General features: G+C 52.4%; 2 protein-coding genes across 13 annotated transcripts in view; both read right to left on the bottom strand.

The window, feature by feature from the left end:
* pdlim2 (PDZ and LIM domain 2 (mystique)) overlaps positions 1-2,899 on the bottom strand; it is a 32,242-nt gene extending 29,343 nt beyond the window's left edge. The window contains exon 1 of one of the 2 annotated variants that reach the window (XM_047016039.1): positions 2,545-2,899. The gene's annotated coding sequence lies outside the window, so the exon portion shown is untranslated. The remainder of the gene's footprint in view (positions 1-2,544) is intronic. The other variant, XM_047016038.1, reaches the window with a different exon arrangement.
* Positions 2,900-3,068: 169 nt separating this feature from the next.
* The window catches only part of sorbs3 (sorbin and SH3 domain containing 3), a 26,252-nt gene continuing 13,145 nt past the window's right edge, over positions 3,069-16,175 (bottom strand). For 7 of the 11 annotated variants that reach the window (XM_047016017.1, XM_047016023.1, XM_047016022.1 and 4 more), the window contains 19 exons: positions 16,063-16,137; positions 15,541-15,613; positions 14,677-14,816; positions 14,209-14,272; positions 13,518-13,556; positions 13,352-13,430; positions 13,027-13,141; positions 11,402-11,449; positions 11,149-11,250; positions 10,199-10,257; positions 8,081-8,163; positions 6,811-6,872; positions 6,575-6,621; positions 6,257-6,371; positions 5,932-6,057; positions 5,233-5,739; positions 5,014-5,105; positions 4,770-4,876; positions 3,821-4,590 (listed from right to left, as the gene is read on the bottom strand). In XM_047016017.1, the coding sequence (XP_046871973.1) occupies positions 4,529-4,590; positions 4,770-4,876; positions 5,014-5,105; positions 5,233-5,739; positions 5,932-6,057; positions 6,257-6,371; positions 6,575-6,621; positions 6,811-6,872; positions 8,081-8,163; positions 10,199-10,257; positions 11,149-11,250; positions 11,402-11,449; positions 13,027-13,141; positions 13,352-13,430; positions 13,518-13,556; positions 14,209-14,272; positions 14,677-14,816; positions 15,541-15,613; positions 16,063-16,137 (1,995 nt within the window). In that variant the 3' untranslated portion in view covers positions 3,821-4,528. Of the gene's footprint in view, positions 3,728-3,820; positions 4,591-4,769; positions 4,877-5,013; positions 5,106-5,232; positions 5,740-5,931; positions 6,058-6,256; positions 6,372-6,574; positions 6,622-6,810; positions 6,873-8,080; positions 8,164-10,198; positions 10,258-11,148; positions 11,251-11,401; positions 11,450-13,026; positions 13,142-13,351; positions 13,431-13,517; positions 13,557-14,208; positions 14,273-14,676; positions 14,817-15,540; positions 15,614-16,062; positions 16,138-16,175 lie in introns of those variants that run through there. The other 4 variants (XM_047016027.1, XM_047016025.1, XM_047016018.1 and 1 more) reach the window with 4 other exon arrangements.

Here is a 16,175-nt window from a genome sequence, read left to right as displayed (position 1 = left end):
ATGAGGGCATGGCTCTACGAGGAGCAGGATGAGGGCTTGGCTCTACGAGGAGCAGGATGAGGGCTTGGCTCTACGAGGAGCAGGATGAGGGCATGGCTCTACGAGGAGCAGGATGAGGGCATGGCTCTACGAGGAGCAGGATGAGGGCATGGCTCTACGAGGAGCAGGATGAGGGCATGGCTCTACGAGGAGCAGGATGAGGGCATGGCTCTACGAGGAGCAGGATGAGGGCTTGGCTCTACGAGGAGCAGGATGAGGGCATGGCTCTACGAGGAGCAGGATGAGGGCATGGCTCTACGAGGAGCAGGATGAGGGCTTGGCTCTACGAGGAGCAGGATGAGGGCATGGCTCTACGAGGAGCAGGATGAGGGCATGGCTCTACGAGGAGCAGGATGAGGGCATGGCTCTACGAGGAGCAGGATGAGGGCATGGCTCTACGAGGAGCAGGATGAGGGCATGGCTCTACGAGGAGCAGGATGAGGGCATGGCTCTACGAGGAGCAGGATGAGGGCTTGGCTCTACGAGGAGCAGGATGAGGGCATGGCTCTACGAGGAGCAGGATGAGGGCATGGCTCTACGAGGAGCAGGATGAGGGCTTGGCTCTACGAGGAGCAGGATGAGGGCATGGCTCTACGAGGAGCAGGATGAGGGCATGGCTCTACGAGGAGCAGGATGAGGGCTTGGCTCTACGAGGAGCAGGATGAGGGCTTGGCTCTACGAGGAGCAGGATGAGGGCATGGCTCTACGAGGAGCAGGATGAGGGCTTGGCTCTACGAGGAGCAGGATGAGGGCTTGGCTCTACGAGGAGCAGGATGAGGGCATGGCTCCACCAGGAGCAGGATGAGGGCTAGGCTCTACTTGGAGCAGGATGAGGGCATGGCTCTCCTTAACTCATCATCATGAGGACGGGGGAGATCGTGTTACTGGTGTAAAGCCCTACACAGACTCCCTATGAGGAGCAGCAATCAGGCCTCCTTACCACGGCCCATTAGACAGCCTATGAACCACAGAGAGGAGGGGAGGAGAGGAAGCAAAGCAACCACAGCCAAACCACAAGCTCATCACATCCGCTTTTCTAAATATCCTCTTGCAGCAGTGCATCTCTGCAGCCCATTCAGGCGCAGCTACCGACACTGAGCACCAAGCCACTGAGACGGCAAGGAGCAAGGAGGCTGGAACGTTCCGCGGTGAGGAAGGAGACACAGGTCCCCCTCGTTCCGGAGACTTCCGGAATGGTCACAGCGGATGAGAAGCAGGGAGCAACAGAGCGAGCACCTCCCGAGACGCTCCTCACCCCTGCTGAGGGTGAAGCCACGAATCTGTCGGAGGCGAGGGCGAGAAACGAGTCGTTTTTTCCATCATCCAGGCACAGGGCCGTTTCCTGCACGGCAGACCGTGTGGTTCTGTGCAAGGTTTGAAAGGGAAGCAGTGCTAGCTCTACCCCATTTAGACGAGAGAGGAAAAGGTTCTGATGGCCTTACTGCATTCCACCACAGGGACTAGAGAGAAGGGCTTTCTAGCGAAATTTGCCAAATGAAACAAATGAAAAATGTTTCCACAGAGTCGCTGGCTAAATGCGCTGGCTTGCGTAACCTTGTCTGAAAAGCCACTACTTTGCTCTGTCCAAAATTACAGTGGTCTGTTTTTGTCCCTACGCTGGTGTAGTTGCTGATTGTTTTCAGGAAAAGCCTAGCACTGTCAGGAGTGAGAGAGGCTGAACCATCAGGATAGCAGTCCTGCTGAGACTGAGAACACAGGCAATGATGACAGACTGAAGCTCCAACATAATGGAGATGTTCTGTACTGAAGCAGGGCAGAACCAGCAGAGAGGGGCAGGAGGACATGGAGGTTTACTGGGGCATCTATGAGTCAGCCCTTGGGTACAGAACAGGGTGCTCTGTCGGGCACGCACGGCAAAAACAGGGGACTAGAGTCAAGATGATGGAAAAAGGCTTTTCTAAAGAGTTGGCTGAAACTTGCACCGCAATGACCTGTAGTTTTCACCAGTCCTTATCCTGAGAAAACCACTTACTTGGGAGGGGTTGACAAGACACTAATGATAGCTTGTTGGGTTCACCAAATGGCTCAGTATGACAGACATGTAGACCTGTAGCTATTCATACCGTACAGTACATCATCTTGATTGACAGGTTGTAAATACTATCGCAGAAGGCAGCATTCATAAAGGCTTTGTACTATTTAAATTAACGTAGTCAAATTAATCACCGATTTGATCAGAGCCAAAACAAGCAGTGACGGAAGCATTGGAAAATGTATTTGTCACACTTCAAGGAAAACACACCTGTCGACACTAACAAGCATTAAAAATAGATGTCTTGTTGCCTTGTACATTTTAGTAGTAATTTGTCAATTAAATCTAATTAAAACTGAGAACAGCACATTGTAACAATAATGTTCAACTCGTTAACAAATTCCCAATTTTAGGTAAATGATGGCTGAGTCGAATATTGTTTAGTTAGAGCAATTACAATCTGCCATGTCTTAAACGGGCTTTAACTATATTTGTGAAAAACGTTCACTCACCAAGGTAACCTGAAAAATATGTGAAGGCAATCAAATAGCGCGTGTACACCTGCGGGTCCGTAGCAGTGCTGGTGAACATCAATGCGCACAAAAAAAGCGACAAAAGGACGGTGTGCCCCACTGTAACTTTCTAAAGTAAAACCAGAAGTAAACAGGATTCTCCTTTCTGTATCCAAACGTATAAAAAGACTGTCCTTTTCTTGTCTTTTTCACAGTTAATGACAACGACCTGGCCCCGAGCGCAGGAGACAACTTCACCTCGGCGTATGAGAACGGTTAGATACCACCTGTGGATATGCGCGATGAGGGACAAGCTCACGTGGCCATGTGCGGTCATCAAAATAAAGGCTTGACATAAGCAGTGATGCGGGGCGGGTCTAATATGGGGTGGGTGATAATTGAGACATTACATTCAACAATGTACTCGTTTGGTTCTGTTCAAGTGCGCCATCTACAGACAGTCTCATTTTCCACAAAAGAACATAATGACTTGCAATCATTTGTTTAAGAAAATGTTGTAAAAGGCAAAAATCAAACCCGCTATTATCATCACAAGATTGTTTATTGTTGTTATTTAGAAGTGTGTACCATGTATTGAGATACAATGTTTTATGAGGAAATATATTATATTTAGGATGGTTAAACTCTGTACAATCATCGTTTGTGACTACAACAAGTTTTAATTGTATTATTTTACAGCAAAATTATGAACATTTAAGAAACGATTGAAATTTGATGCCGGTTTTAGAAGGTCTTGGGTTTACTATTGCCATTGCTTATACTGATCAACACAGCTGTTTACTATTCCAAAGCAAAAATGTTAGCAAAATAACGTCAGAATATAACAACTTTAAGAAACTGTTTGCAGAGGAAACCTGTCTTATCTTTCTTCTCCTGACATTCAACTTCCTCTGACACCCTAAACTCTGACAGTTTTCTCTACACGCTTACTGAATAAGTTGAGTGAGGATAACAACATACAGTATAGTACATTTATATCTTGAAGGCATTATTGGTATTTATTCTAAGGCATACAGTATAAAACAGCCTCATTATTGGCAAGCACTGATTAGCAAAGACCATTGATATTGCTTGTGAATTTAAAAAAAACAACAGGTGGTACTGGGCGGATATGACAGCATTTTACTGCAGCCTTGGACTCATCTGGGATTTTTTTATAGATCTGAAAATCAAAGCGGGGGGGAAGACATTTCAAAGACCACATTCATCTCGTCATGACATGATACTGTCTGAGGTCATGTGGCATCATCCGTTCCTCTGTGTCCGTGTGTGTGTGTGTTCCGTTATGGCCCGGTTGTGGAGAAAAGTGCTGAGCGCGGTCTGCTTAGTCACAGTGCCTGAGCGCACAGCCATAACACACAGACATGCAGAGACAACAGAGGCGTCTGGAGGATGTGATTCCACCGCTAAGCGAGGCCCTGCTGGAGTTCACCTGTGGAAGGAATGAGTGAACTTTCGCCACAGTAAACGCTTGCGGTCGACGAGGGACCAAAAAAAAAGTCTTCCACTGCAATGGAAACAGCATCCTCAGCACTCAGTTCATCCATTCAAGCTGACTGTGAGTGTGTGTGTGTGTGTGTGTGTGAGTGTGTGTGTGTGTGTGCACATTGAGTGTGCAGGGGTACACGTGCGTGTGTGTGTGAAAACACTCCTTGTCAAGTCAACAGTGGAACACACATGCTGGGAGGTGAGATAGCAAACCACACAGTGTTTCAACCACGAGACACAGTCTGGAGGTCAGCACAGGCGTGGTGGGGGTCCCTGACTGGGGGTCAGCACAGGCGTGGTGGGGGTCCCTGACTGGGGGGGGTGCACATGCAGGCTGGACGGCTCCCTGGGTGGACGAGGACAGGGGTGGAGGGACGTGTGGGGTTGGAGTGATCTGGTGAAGCAATCTGGTCTAAAACAGTCATGGTTCTCAGTCAGGTGCAGGTGGAGGTGGTGGAGCAGGGCGGGGGTGCACTTAGAAGGGTGTCACATAGTTCCCTGGGAACGTCCCAAAGGCGTGGGTCCTTTCTGACGTACCTAGAGAACAAGAAAGAGCATGTGACGTCAAACACGACATCCACTCCCTTAGTCATGTCATCGTAGAAGATAGTCTCATTTTGCTACCGAAATACATTTGAGATGTAGTACACCCTAATGTCCAGTGGAGAGCAGACTCATCCCTTCCAATGGAGGGGAAGGTTCTGACAGCTCCTTACCTACAAACCAGCCATCGTCACATTTCTCCATCACCTGGACGATGTCCCCCTCCTTCAGTTCCAGCTCGTCTCTGTTCTGGGGCTTGTAGTTGTAAACCGCTTTATATCTGCCAGAACACAGAACAAGCCGCTCGAAAACTTGGCTGACAGGAGCAAAAAACATTTCCCTAAGTGAAAGGAACCATTTTGAAGAAGTTGACAGTTGACAGTCGATTTCATCAAAGTGTGTACTGTTTGGACTCACGGTTGCCGCGGCACCTTCGTGGCTCCAGAATGGACGTGCCTGTTGGAGTTGATGTGTGGATGCGGTCCGGGGGAATGTTTGGTGCTTCCATCCTTGAGCAGGAAATGAGAGAAAATGGTTCAAATAAATGACCTTAACCACACACAGATATACATATCAGGTCTCAGTCATGCCCTGTCCCCAGTCATAAAGCCAGAGGCTTCGCTAAGAGCAACACACCTGAGGGAGGTTGTTGTATTTGGGGCTGCTAGGTGGACCACCTCCTGGTCTGTGGGTGGATGCGGCAATGTGATTGGACGGTGAAACAGCTCTACCTATGGAATTCTGGGTCGCTGGATAAGCCCCGCCCCAGTGGCTGTTCTGTGGGGTGGGGGATGTGGGGTTGGAAGCAGGGTGAGGCCAGTGATTGGTCGCTTCTTTGGCTATGAAGGGCTGGGTGGGTGAGGGGGAAGAGGGCTTCAGGGGGGAGTATCCAGGCTCCGGGCTGAGGGAGGCAGGGGTGAAGGGGGAGCGAGGGCAGGGGGAGTGGAGAGGTCGTCCGGGGCTGGGAGGCTCCGGGGAGGTGGGTGACATGGGGCAGGGAGGGTAGTCATCGCTGGACTTGGTGCGGGGCATCTTGTTGACCTGGACGTAGGAGGTGGGGAAGATGCCGCTCCGGCTGGTCCCGGAGATCCTGCCCTCCAGCCAGCTGTCGTCCACACGTCTGGTCACACAGATCACCTCGCCCTGACACAGGGAAACACACAGGCAGGCGTTAAGAAACCTGTCAAAAACAAGCGAAATCTCCAGGAACAAGGACAGTAGAATGCTGTCATTCAATGTAGGGGAACTCTACTCTACTCATCGTTTCTCGCTGTCCTGTTTTAAGACGCTCCCTAAACCGGGCGCTGTGAGCCGGTGAAGGGGAGGGAATGTCACCTTGCGGAAGGGGAGCTCCACGGGGAGGTCGGCGTTGAAGTTGAAGAGGGCCACGGCCTCGCCGTATTCTACCACCTGGACGGAGGGGGACTTGATGGGGGTGGGCCTCTCTGTGGGGGCCAGAATCTGAGGGAAGGGGGGAGGGGACACACGGTCAATCATAACGGGCGAACAACAGGATGCAGTTCTGCTTCAACACACCACGTGCCAGGTTACTGAATCGATGCTAGGTTAAACAGACACACACACGGACGACGCACACACGCTCGCCTCGCTCGCTTACACACTCCCTCCCTCACACACATTCACTCCCTCGGTCACTCACCTCCACGTAGGTGGTGGGGAAAATGCCAGCTCTCCCATGGTGCTCCCCTTCAAACCAGTTGGCGTCGACCTGCCTGTGGATGTAAACGATGTCTCCTTTCTGCAGAGGCAACTCCCTGGGAACAGCAGACACGACGGGCGCATGGATTACAGACAGACCTCTGTGTCTCGACCCAACAGTGGATGTGTCTGTGGGCTTTCCTTGAAACTAAAGGACAACTTGAATGTATCTATCCGAGATGGGACGTTGTAAGGATGTTGTAACGGTGTGTGCCTATCCTCGGTGACATCACTGAACACCAGCTGGGAGGGGACTCACTTGGGTGACTGTGCCTGGAAATGAAACTTGGCTCGTGCTGCTTTCTTCTGCACAAAGAAACACATAAAAAAAACTGTTCAATGGGGAATTTAGAAAAGGGCTTATATTCTCCCAACTGCCAGGCAAGGCACCATGGGTAGACAATGTGTGTGAGGGTACATGGTGTGCGTGGGGGTATGTGTGTGTGTGTGCACGGTGAGTGGACGGGGTGTGGGCGTGCGGGTACTGTGATATACCTTCTTCTCCTCTCTCTTTGGTGGAAAGTCCATGGTGTCTGAAGCAGGGGACAGACGCTCTACTGCAGAGACCAGAGCAGGGTGAGGACAGGGGGCACCAGAGTCACCCCCAAACTGACCCCCCCCAGACAGAGCCCCCCAAACTGACCCCCCAGACAGAGCCCCCCAAACTGACCCCCCAGGCAGAGCCCCCCAAACTGACCCCCCCCAGACAGAGCCCCCCAAACTGACCCCCCAGACAGAGCCCCCCAAACTGCCCCCCCAGACAGAGCCCCCCAAACTGACCCCCCCCAGACAGAGCCCCCCAAACTGACCCCCCAGACAGAGCCCCCCAAACTGCCCCCCCAGACAGAGCCCCCCAAACTGACCCCCCCCCAGACAGAGCCCCCCAAACTGACCCCCTCCAGGCAGAGCCCCCCAAACTGACCCCCCCAGGCAGAGCCCCCCAAAAGGAGCCCCCCAAACTGACCCCCCTGGGCAGAGCCCCCCAAACTGACCCCCCTGGGCAGAGCCCCCCAAACTGACCCCCCCAGATAGACCCTCCAGACAACCGGCTGGTTCAAAAGAGAGCGCAGTCAGTCGATGGTAGAATCAGAGACTTGATTAGGAGACGCGATAGTGCGCAGCATTTGTTTAGTCTATCTTCAAAGTTTGTTGTCAAACCCAATTTAAATATTCATACCCCTATAAAAACAGTGAAACCGCGAGTCTACAGTTCAGTGTTTGTTATTCAGAATCTGACGGTCTTCTAGGCAGCTCCCTGAACAAATCTCCAAGAAAAACAATTGGATAAAGCTAATCTATAATCACCACTTCCCGCCCCTAGTTTCTATTTTCTGTGCTTCCTCCCCACCCCTGGCCTCTCTCCCTCCCTCCCTCCCTCCCTCTCTCTCTCTCTCTCTCTCTCTCTCTCTCTCTCTCTCTCTCTCTCTCTCTCTCTCTCTTTCTCCCCTCTCTCTCTCTCTCTCTCTATTTTTTCCCTCCCTTCTCTCTTCTCTCTCTTGCTCATGAGACTCCAACAGTAGTCCTGAATTGCATTCTGGAAGTTTCTACCAAATGGATGTTTCATTGATTAGATCACTTGAACCGTGTATAGGCTCACAGAGAAGGCCGCCCCAACAGGCTACAGTAGTACAGGCTATATAGCATGTATTGCTGCTCGTTATTCGACCAGTCTTTGTTTGAATTGCTCAACTTCCTGTTAAGTTGTTTGAGGCGTGTGTGTGTAGATGTGTGTGTGTGTGTGTGATGAAGCTGGGCAGAGTCCTACCATGTGTGGGACTGGAGGCTGTCCTGGGAGCAGACGTGAGAACAGCAGAGGGATTGAGGGGCCGGCTGACAGCAGGCACAGAGCTGAAACAAACAAGGACAGCGTATCTCTTCATCGCTGTGTCCTCACCATCAACTCCAAGCAGAGAGATTAAGACACACACCAGAGAAGGCGACGCACAGCCTGAATATATTCAGAGCACATCTCCGCACTGAGGGGGGGGACACACATTTGTCCTGCAGGGTCTGGTCTCTGGGGGGTTGGGGACAGGGGACAGGGACACATTTGTCCTGCAGGGTCTGGTCTCTGGGGGTTTGGGGACAGGGGACAGGGACACATTTGGTCAACAGGCCTGGAAACATCTGGGTCGTTGTGCACCAGAGATCAAACAGAGATCCCAGCAGGCGCTGGAGAGGACAGGAGGATGATGACACCACCATGTGGAGGAGTCTCCTCTGTGTTGTTTGGACTAATATGGAGGCCTAAAACATCAAACACACTCAAGACTTCCATCCCAGCCCCAGCCCCAGCCCCAGCCCCAGCCCCAGCCCCAGCCCCAGCCCCAGGGTCCACACGGGCATCAAGTCTAAAGTGTTCCTGCCATGTGTGCAGCTGTCTGTGTCTGCCTGTAGTCAAACAAGGCCGGATGGCAGGATGCAGTAAAAACCTGCCATATTCTCACCACAGTATGTTTTCATTTTGCATCTCCATGGCAACTAGGTTTACTGGCCCATGAGGGCCTGAGGAAGGCGGAAGGTGAGGAGGAGTGTGTGTAAGGGGGAGGGGGGGAGGCAGGTAGACCAAAACAAACAAGTCCAACACAGCAAACAACAACCCCGGGAGAGCTGCCCAAGAATGCGCTACCCTCGAGGTGCGAAATACGCAGAGCTGCCCTTCTGACCCGACAAACGCTGGACTTGAACCTGCTAAAGCTCCACGATGTCTCGAAAACACGCGGCCCAGCAGGGCGGCCCAGCAGGGCCCAGGACATGGACCTCCTCCCTGCAGTGTGTACCAGCGCTGCAGCAGGGAACCCTGGGACCTTTGGGGGAAGCGGGCTACGGCGATGGGAGAGAGCGCAGGTTCATCCGTGGCAGCAGGGGGGGGGTCTGTGTGATGGATAGGGTACAGTCCACCCAGGGTGAAGCAACCTGCTGTGGAAGTGGATTAGGAGCAGGGGGAGGGGGGGGCTCAGAGGAGGTGAGGTATGTGGATGTGAGCCAGGGCCTCGAGCACTAATGAACCTGTCCTGGTGTTACCCCTGCTCGGGGCGCTGCCTTCTGTTCTTCACACACACACACACACACACACACGCACACACACACACACACACACACACACACAGATGACCCTCAGAGTGGGAGATAGTGTGGGGAGTAGCCTGTAGACTAGACGGCAGTATGGTGTTGTTTGTGTGTGTGTGTGTGTTCGTGTGTGGGGGTGGCTTAAAGAATCTGTATTAGCCTTGTTCATTGGATTGATCCTCACAGCTATGTTTCTAGCCTTGTGTAGCCCTGTGTGTGTGTGTGTGTGTGTGTGTGTGTGTGTGTGCACAGCCGCTGTAAAAGCCTGTTAGAGTTGTGAAATCGCACCCAGGGTCGCACCCTCTTGTGCCAAGACAACAGCACACAAATGTCTGTTTGACAGACGTTGGCATGCCATGGCCTGAACTGCTGTCAGCACAGATCCTCCAATCCACTTTGTCCTTCCTTAACATCACATATAGAAATACATCCAAAGCCGACGTCTGGTCTGACTGAAGCACCATTAAAGATCCTTCTTTTGATATTAAACGTGACATTTCCTCCTCATTGAATGGATGACAGACGTGAGTGTGAATCACCTGATGCCAGGACACACCTCAGCCATGCAAGCAGGGCTGCTTTGGGTTTTGTGTTGTATCACAAACCTGGTCTGTTTCAGCTAGAAAACCCAGCAACTACACAATCCACACTGCCCAAACATCAGCAAAGAGCTACACTCACACCCCGATAACCCCCCCTGGATATCATGAGACACAACTCTCACAGCCTTCTGCTTCCCACACACACACACACACGCACACACACACACACACACACACACACACTCCGAAGTAGTGCTGACACCGCCACCCACCTGTTGTCGCGTGCTCTTCCCGTCCCAGGGCCAGATCCTGTATCAGCGGGCCGGACGGCCTGGAAACAGACACACAGAGAGAAGGCAGGTCAGCTCCCCTGCTGCTGTGTGAGGAACCCAGAGGAACTCTCCCAGCTCCAGGCTGCCGGAGCAGAGGAGGAGGCCCCGCCCTGTGGAGCTCCTGGGGGAGGGACAGATCCCCTGGGTCCTAGTGTCCCTGAGATGCAGGGGCCAACTGGGAACTCGATGAATGGTTTGACTGAGGAGGCCCTGGACCACACATAGCTGACGAGATGAGGCTGATCAGGGTTGTGGGGGGGGGGGGGGGGGGATTCGAAACCGACACTCTTGAAAGCATTGTTTGGATTTAGCCTGGAGTCAAGTAACACAAGCGAAGATAGACGAGTTGCGAGGTAAGGGTGATTGTGAGTGGGGTTGTTGACTGGTTGTGTTTGCTGGGAGGTGGTAAAGGGAGTGGGGGGGAGGGGGGCGTGGGGGGAGAGTGGCAGGGGGGTGGGAGGGTAGACTGTCTGAAGGGTGAAGGAAGAATCAAATCAAATCAAATTGATTTGTATAGCCCTTTTTACACGCAAGCATGTCACAGAGGGCTTCACATACGCCCATAGAACTGCCCCTCAACCAACCTAAACCCTCAAGGAAGACAAAGAAGAGGGGGGAAGAGGGGGCAGCAGACCCTCCAAGAGCAGAGCAGGCGGGTCCTGGGGTGTGAGGAAGGGGGCAGTGTGGGGGGGGGGGGGGGGGGGGGGGGGGCAGGGCTGTCCGACCGAGTTCTACATCAGCCTGTCAGGTCATCCATGCAGCGGCACGTGATGGACCAAGACCATCTCTGGTGGTGTGGGTGAGGGAGGGAGGGAGGGAGGGAGGGAGGGAGGGAGGGAGAGGGAGGGAGGGAGAGAGGGAGGGGGTCACGAGGCGGGGGGGCTCAGTACCTCACCCCGGCCTCTGCACTGCCTCTTCTGAGAGAGCCTCCTCTCCAGCCCCTGGATGTCCATGTCCAGCTCAGCCTCGAAGCGGCTCAGCTCCGAGTGGAGCTGTGGGGGGGGGGGGGGAGAAACATTCAGCCACTGAACACAGCATCGACTGGAACTTGATGAACACACACACACACACACCTACAGGCCTGCACAGATACACCACCTACACAGACACACACATCGACACGGATCCACGCGCAGTACTCACCTCTATAGAGGAGGAGCGGGGTTTCTCAGGCTGTCTGAGCACTGGAGCCTAGGGAGAGGAGACACAAACACACAGACATGCACACACACACACACATGCACACACACACATGCATACACACATACACACACAGTGAGCACAAAAGGACAGCAACAATGGAGCGAACACATTCGGAATAGGTCACAGAAATTAGATGAGGAACAAATTACCCACATTCTGCAGATGACTCCAGAAATAAGCTTTTAAGTGTCGCCACTGTACATTCCTAAACCTGGAGTTTCTGCAGACCGAATTACGATCAAATCTGATTTAGCTCATTGACTACATGAGTGCTTGACCAGTCGGCCTGCGCTGAATGCCTTGGGTCCCTCATTAGGAAGACTGATGACCAGTAGACACCAGACAGAGCTGAGCCCAGCGTTACTTTAAAAGGGTAAAACAAGAATCGCAAACTCTCCTCTTTTTCACTTTCTGTCAAATACCCAGGTAGAATGGGAACGTCTACGACGCCAAACCAGCCGTCCCATCAGCCAGCGCTTCACCACGAGCAGATTTACGAGGTGCGATGTCACAGACGAGGACCGCAGCCCTGATATCGTCTCGGCTGGTGTTGCTATGTGTGTGAGGAGAGTAGAGACTCCAGGACTGCTGTGGTCCGAGTACAACGCAGTGGATACAAGCTGTGACTCTAGCTCCCTCCCTGTGCCGTCCCCAGATCGCGTACAGCAACACTGCTCACCTGGCAGGGGAGAAATACAAGGGTGTACACAGTCTGCACGTCCACCGGCAGGTCCACCGGCAGGAGACTGAGGGGGAGGAGATCGGGATAAGACCTCTGACCCCGAGGGAAATGAAACAGCCGAGCGCGGCTGTGAGCAATCACCCCACCACGAGAGGTTAACACCATAACACAGATCACAAGATGCCTCCCGTGAGGAGGAGAGGGGGGAGGGGAGGGGGGGCGCCACAAAGATTTCTTTTCTTCCCCAGTAGCGAGGCGCCGGGCTTGGGCCGCGCCACATCGGAGACGTGGTGACGAGCGGGCCTGGAGGTACCACACAAGGCTACACACACACACACACACAGACACACATAGACACACACAGACACACAGGCAGTCCACCGAGTTCCCCTGAGTAAAATAATACAGTCCTGTGTGTCACCCTGTCAGCATCAACAAGCAGTTAGGCTGTCGTCTCGTAACCAGACCACGGTCGTCCAAGGAAATTCCTCTGGTAGCCACATGCCTTTACATGTCCCAGGAGGAGAGGCGTGTGTTTGGGCCTCTGAATAAAGAGGGAAAACACACCTGGAGTAGTGCCATTGTGCATGACCACATTCAGCAGCAACAGATTAGCTCGCGTGACAAGATGCAATGTCACGCCCTCCGGAGAGTTCTACCGAGAAACAGGCTCCCATGGAGCTGGTCACAGACACGACCACCGTCTCCTGGGAGAGAGACTAGGACCACTGGTCTGTCTCTGAAGGTATCTCCTTAAGGCTCTCTCGTTACCACGCACAATACGACACTCACAACAACCTGTGTTGACCAGACCAAACCCCCCAGGAGGTGAAGGAGCGGTGTGGATGTGTCGAGGTGCTTAAGTGTGGACCGGAGGTCCTACCTGGTTGGTGGTCACTGTGGCTGTGTTCTGTCCGGGCTCAAAGTCATAGATGCTCCTGGGTTGAGAGTTCTGCTTCCCCTGGTCGAACTGGCCTTCTCCATCGGCCAGCTTACTCCTGAAACACACACGTATTTTTATGCATACACTCACGTCCATTCACACACACACACACCCACACACACACACACGCACGCTCCCACACACAGAGGTATATATAGAAACAGCATGGCAGAGTCTATCTAATCGTGGTTTTCTTTTTTCGTTGTTTGTGTAGTAGCAACAGATCCAGACTTGTCCATGTGGCCGTTCCGGAAGCTTCTCTCACCAGTCAGGCAGGGCCCCATAGGAGGTGAGGGCGAAGGGATCCGGGCCGCTCTCCTCTCCTGCTGCAGGACTCTGCTTCCCTGAGGATCAGACCAGATAACACTCAGACCAGACAGGGCCTTCCGCACGCCCAGGACCAGGGAACAGGGAAGTTCTGGTGGACTTACGTTCAGCAGGCTCCCTCTCTGAGTCGTCCAGGTCGAGGTCTATACCGGGGAGGAAGGGGAGGGAGTTCAAGTTTATCGAGAGTTAACTTATCGGCAAAGAAATGCTTTCTATTCAGGCTTTTCCAACACAATCGAATCGAATCAAAGATTTGAACAATGAGGGACAGTTTGTGTAATGCCACGAATCTACAGCACAGAATTGAATCGCTAAACATCTGTGCATGAATCACAGAACTCATAACTCATCGTAAGGATGCCCAGAGGTAACACTCTGGCTCCCCCTCCCTCCCTCACACACTCTGCCCCCCCAGGCCTGGAAGATGGGAGTGTGAGATCCCTACTTTTCTGCCTGCCTGTCTGCCTGCCTGTCTGCCTGTCTGTCTGCCATCCTGTATTTGTTTGCTGAACTCAGACACCCCCAGAAACTAAGGAACATGGCACTGCCATCCTTCACACAACTAGTGACAGTGGTAAGAATAGACAGGTGTAGGTTTGTAGACAGACAGAGAGACAGAGGGGTGGATGACATCAGGCTGCTATGTTCCCCCCTGTGCTCCCTCTGCAATAATCTGCCTTTAAGATCAGCTCCCTAGCTGCTGACATTAATGGAAAGGAATTCTTTTTGTGGGGACGGCGTGAGTGGGAGAGAGAGAGAGGGGGGATGAGAGAGGGGGGGGAGGGAGGAGCTTACCCTCTGGCTTCTTGTGGATCTGTCTGAACATGCTCCTGTACCAGTCTCTGGGCTTGTTCACACTCTGGTGAGAGAGAGAGAGAGAGAGAGAGGAGAGAGAGAGAGAGAGAGAGAGAGAGAGAGAGAGAGAGAGAGAGAGATGAGAGAGAGAGAGAGAGGGAGAGAGAGAGAGAGAGAGAGAGGGAGAGAAAGAGAGAGAAAGAAGAGAAAGAGAGAGAGAGAAAGAAGAGAAAGAAAGAAAGGAGAGAGAGAGAGAGAGAGAGAGAGAGAGAGAGAGAAGGAAGGAAGGAAGGAAGGAAGAGAGTCAACACATCTGTGGACTTCCAACCTTCCCGGTAGTAACAGCACCAGTGTGTGCCTCTCCATGATTGAGTGCACACAGGATGACAGAGGAGAGAACAGCTACCAGCTAATGTCTTCACACGGAAAACAAATTCCACTGAATAATGCTCTCTGGGCTCGACTCACTGATCTGGATGCGATGGGCATCCCCGTCTCGTCCACGGGACCGATGCCAGAGAACTTGATGAGACTCTCTTCCCTGGAGGGAGCTCTGCGGGGCAGGGTGGCAAAGCCCCTGGACGACGTGCCGTTGGGCACCCCCCCTGCTGCAGACACAGGAAACACGGCTATGGCTGAGCGGTTAGGGAAATGGGCTATTAATCAAAAGGTTGCCGGTTCGATTCCCGGCCATGCGAAATGACGTTGTGTCCTTGGGCAGGGCACTTCAACCTACTTGCCTCGGGGGAACTGTACTTACTGTCGCTCTGGATAAGAGCATCTGCTAAATGAGTAAATGTAATGTAAATATATTAGCCCCCCAATACACTCATCCTGAGAGCTATGGGAAATCTCCTATGTCATGTCCACCAGTGACCACTGGGGGGCCATAAAAGGCAGCAGTAAATCTTCCACCTGGGTGACTGGTTGTGTTTAACGGAGCGACACATTTGGTTCCAGTTACAGTGTCTAACTTAGAGGGTTGTGATTTGGCTCGTGTGAAAGCTGCCAATGACGATTTGTTTCCTGTAAGCGAAGTTAGGTTACATGGAAAATATGAAACTTTTAAGCAATGAAAAGTCTTTTCGACATCACAGGAAACCCTGACCCCTACTTGGCAGACACCGAGAAACTAAGACAGCTCAAATCCTCGACTCTTTATCTCTCCCAAGAGGACAGAGGCCTCCCACACAACCAGGCCTCAAATAAAGCACCAATAATCTCAAACACATTGTTTGAAGGAATCAAAGTGCCATTCTAATGAGAAGCGCTTGACTTGATTTCATCTCAGCTACATTGTTGATGTACCATATCATTGTTTGTTGACCTTACCGTGTGGCAGGGGGGGTCCGTAATAAGATCCAAAACTGAGAGAAGTGGGATCCCCCCCGTTGGACTCTGACACCTGAGGAAACAGAAAAGAAAAAGAGAAGAAAATATTATTATATGTGACATGAGGAGAGAGGCTTCAGCCATGTTAGGGATATGCCCTGTCATACTTCATGAGGTCCACAAGGGGGGAGTAGTTGTATATTGGTTCGAGTCCAACCAGAGCCTAACCCCGTAGCATCACTAATAGCGTCGCTAGCACCGCTACCTTAGCAGTAATACTATGTTCACACCTGTTCCATGTTCAGAGTGGAGTCAGGTGGCTGAGTGGTTAGGGAATCGGGCTAGTAATCTGAAGGTCGCCAGTTAGATTCCCGGCCACACCAAATGACGTTGTGTCCTTGGGCAAGGCACTTCACCCTACTTGCCTCGGGGTAATGTCCCTGTACTTACTGTAAGTCGCTCTGGATAAGAGCGTCTGCTAAATGACTAAATGTAAATGTTCAGTGTGGGGGTGCAGCTTACCTTGTAGTCCCCAGATGGCAGCCGGGTGTTGCGGTAGGGGCTGAGAGGGGGCGTGGGGAGCCCGGGGGAGATGACCACCTCCTGGGTCAGATCCGGGGTGTCCGTGGGGGGGC

This window comes from Hypomesus transpacificus, unplaced genomic scaffold (assembly GCF_021917145.1).
Source record: "Hypomesus transpacificus isolate Combined female unplaced genomic scaffold, fHypTra1 scaffold_31, whole genome shotgun sequence".
Lineage (NCBI taxonomy): Eukaryota > Metazoa > Chordata > Actinopteri > Osmeriformes > Osmeridae > Hypomesus > Hypomesus transpacificus.
The sequence above is the reverse complement of the archived record's forward strand: the minus strand, read 5'-3'. Positions and strand labels throughout refer to the sequence as shown.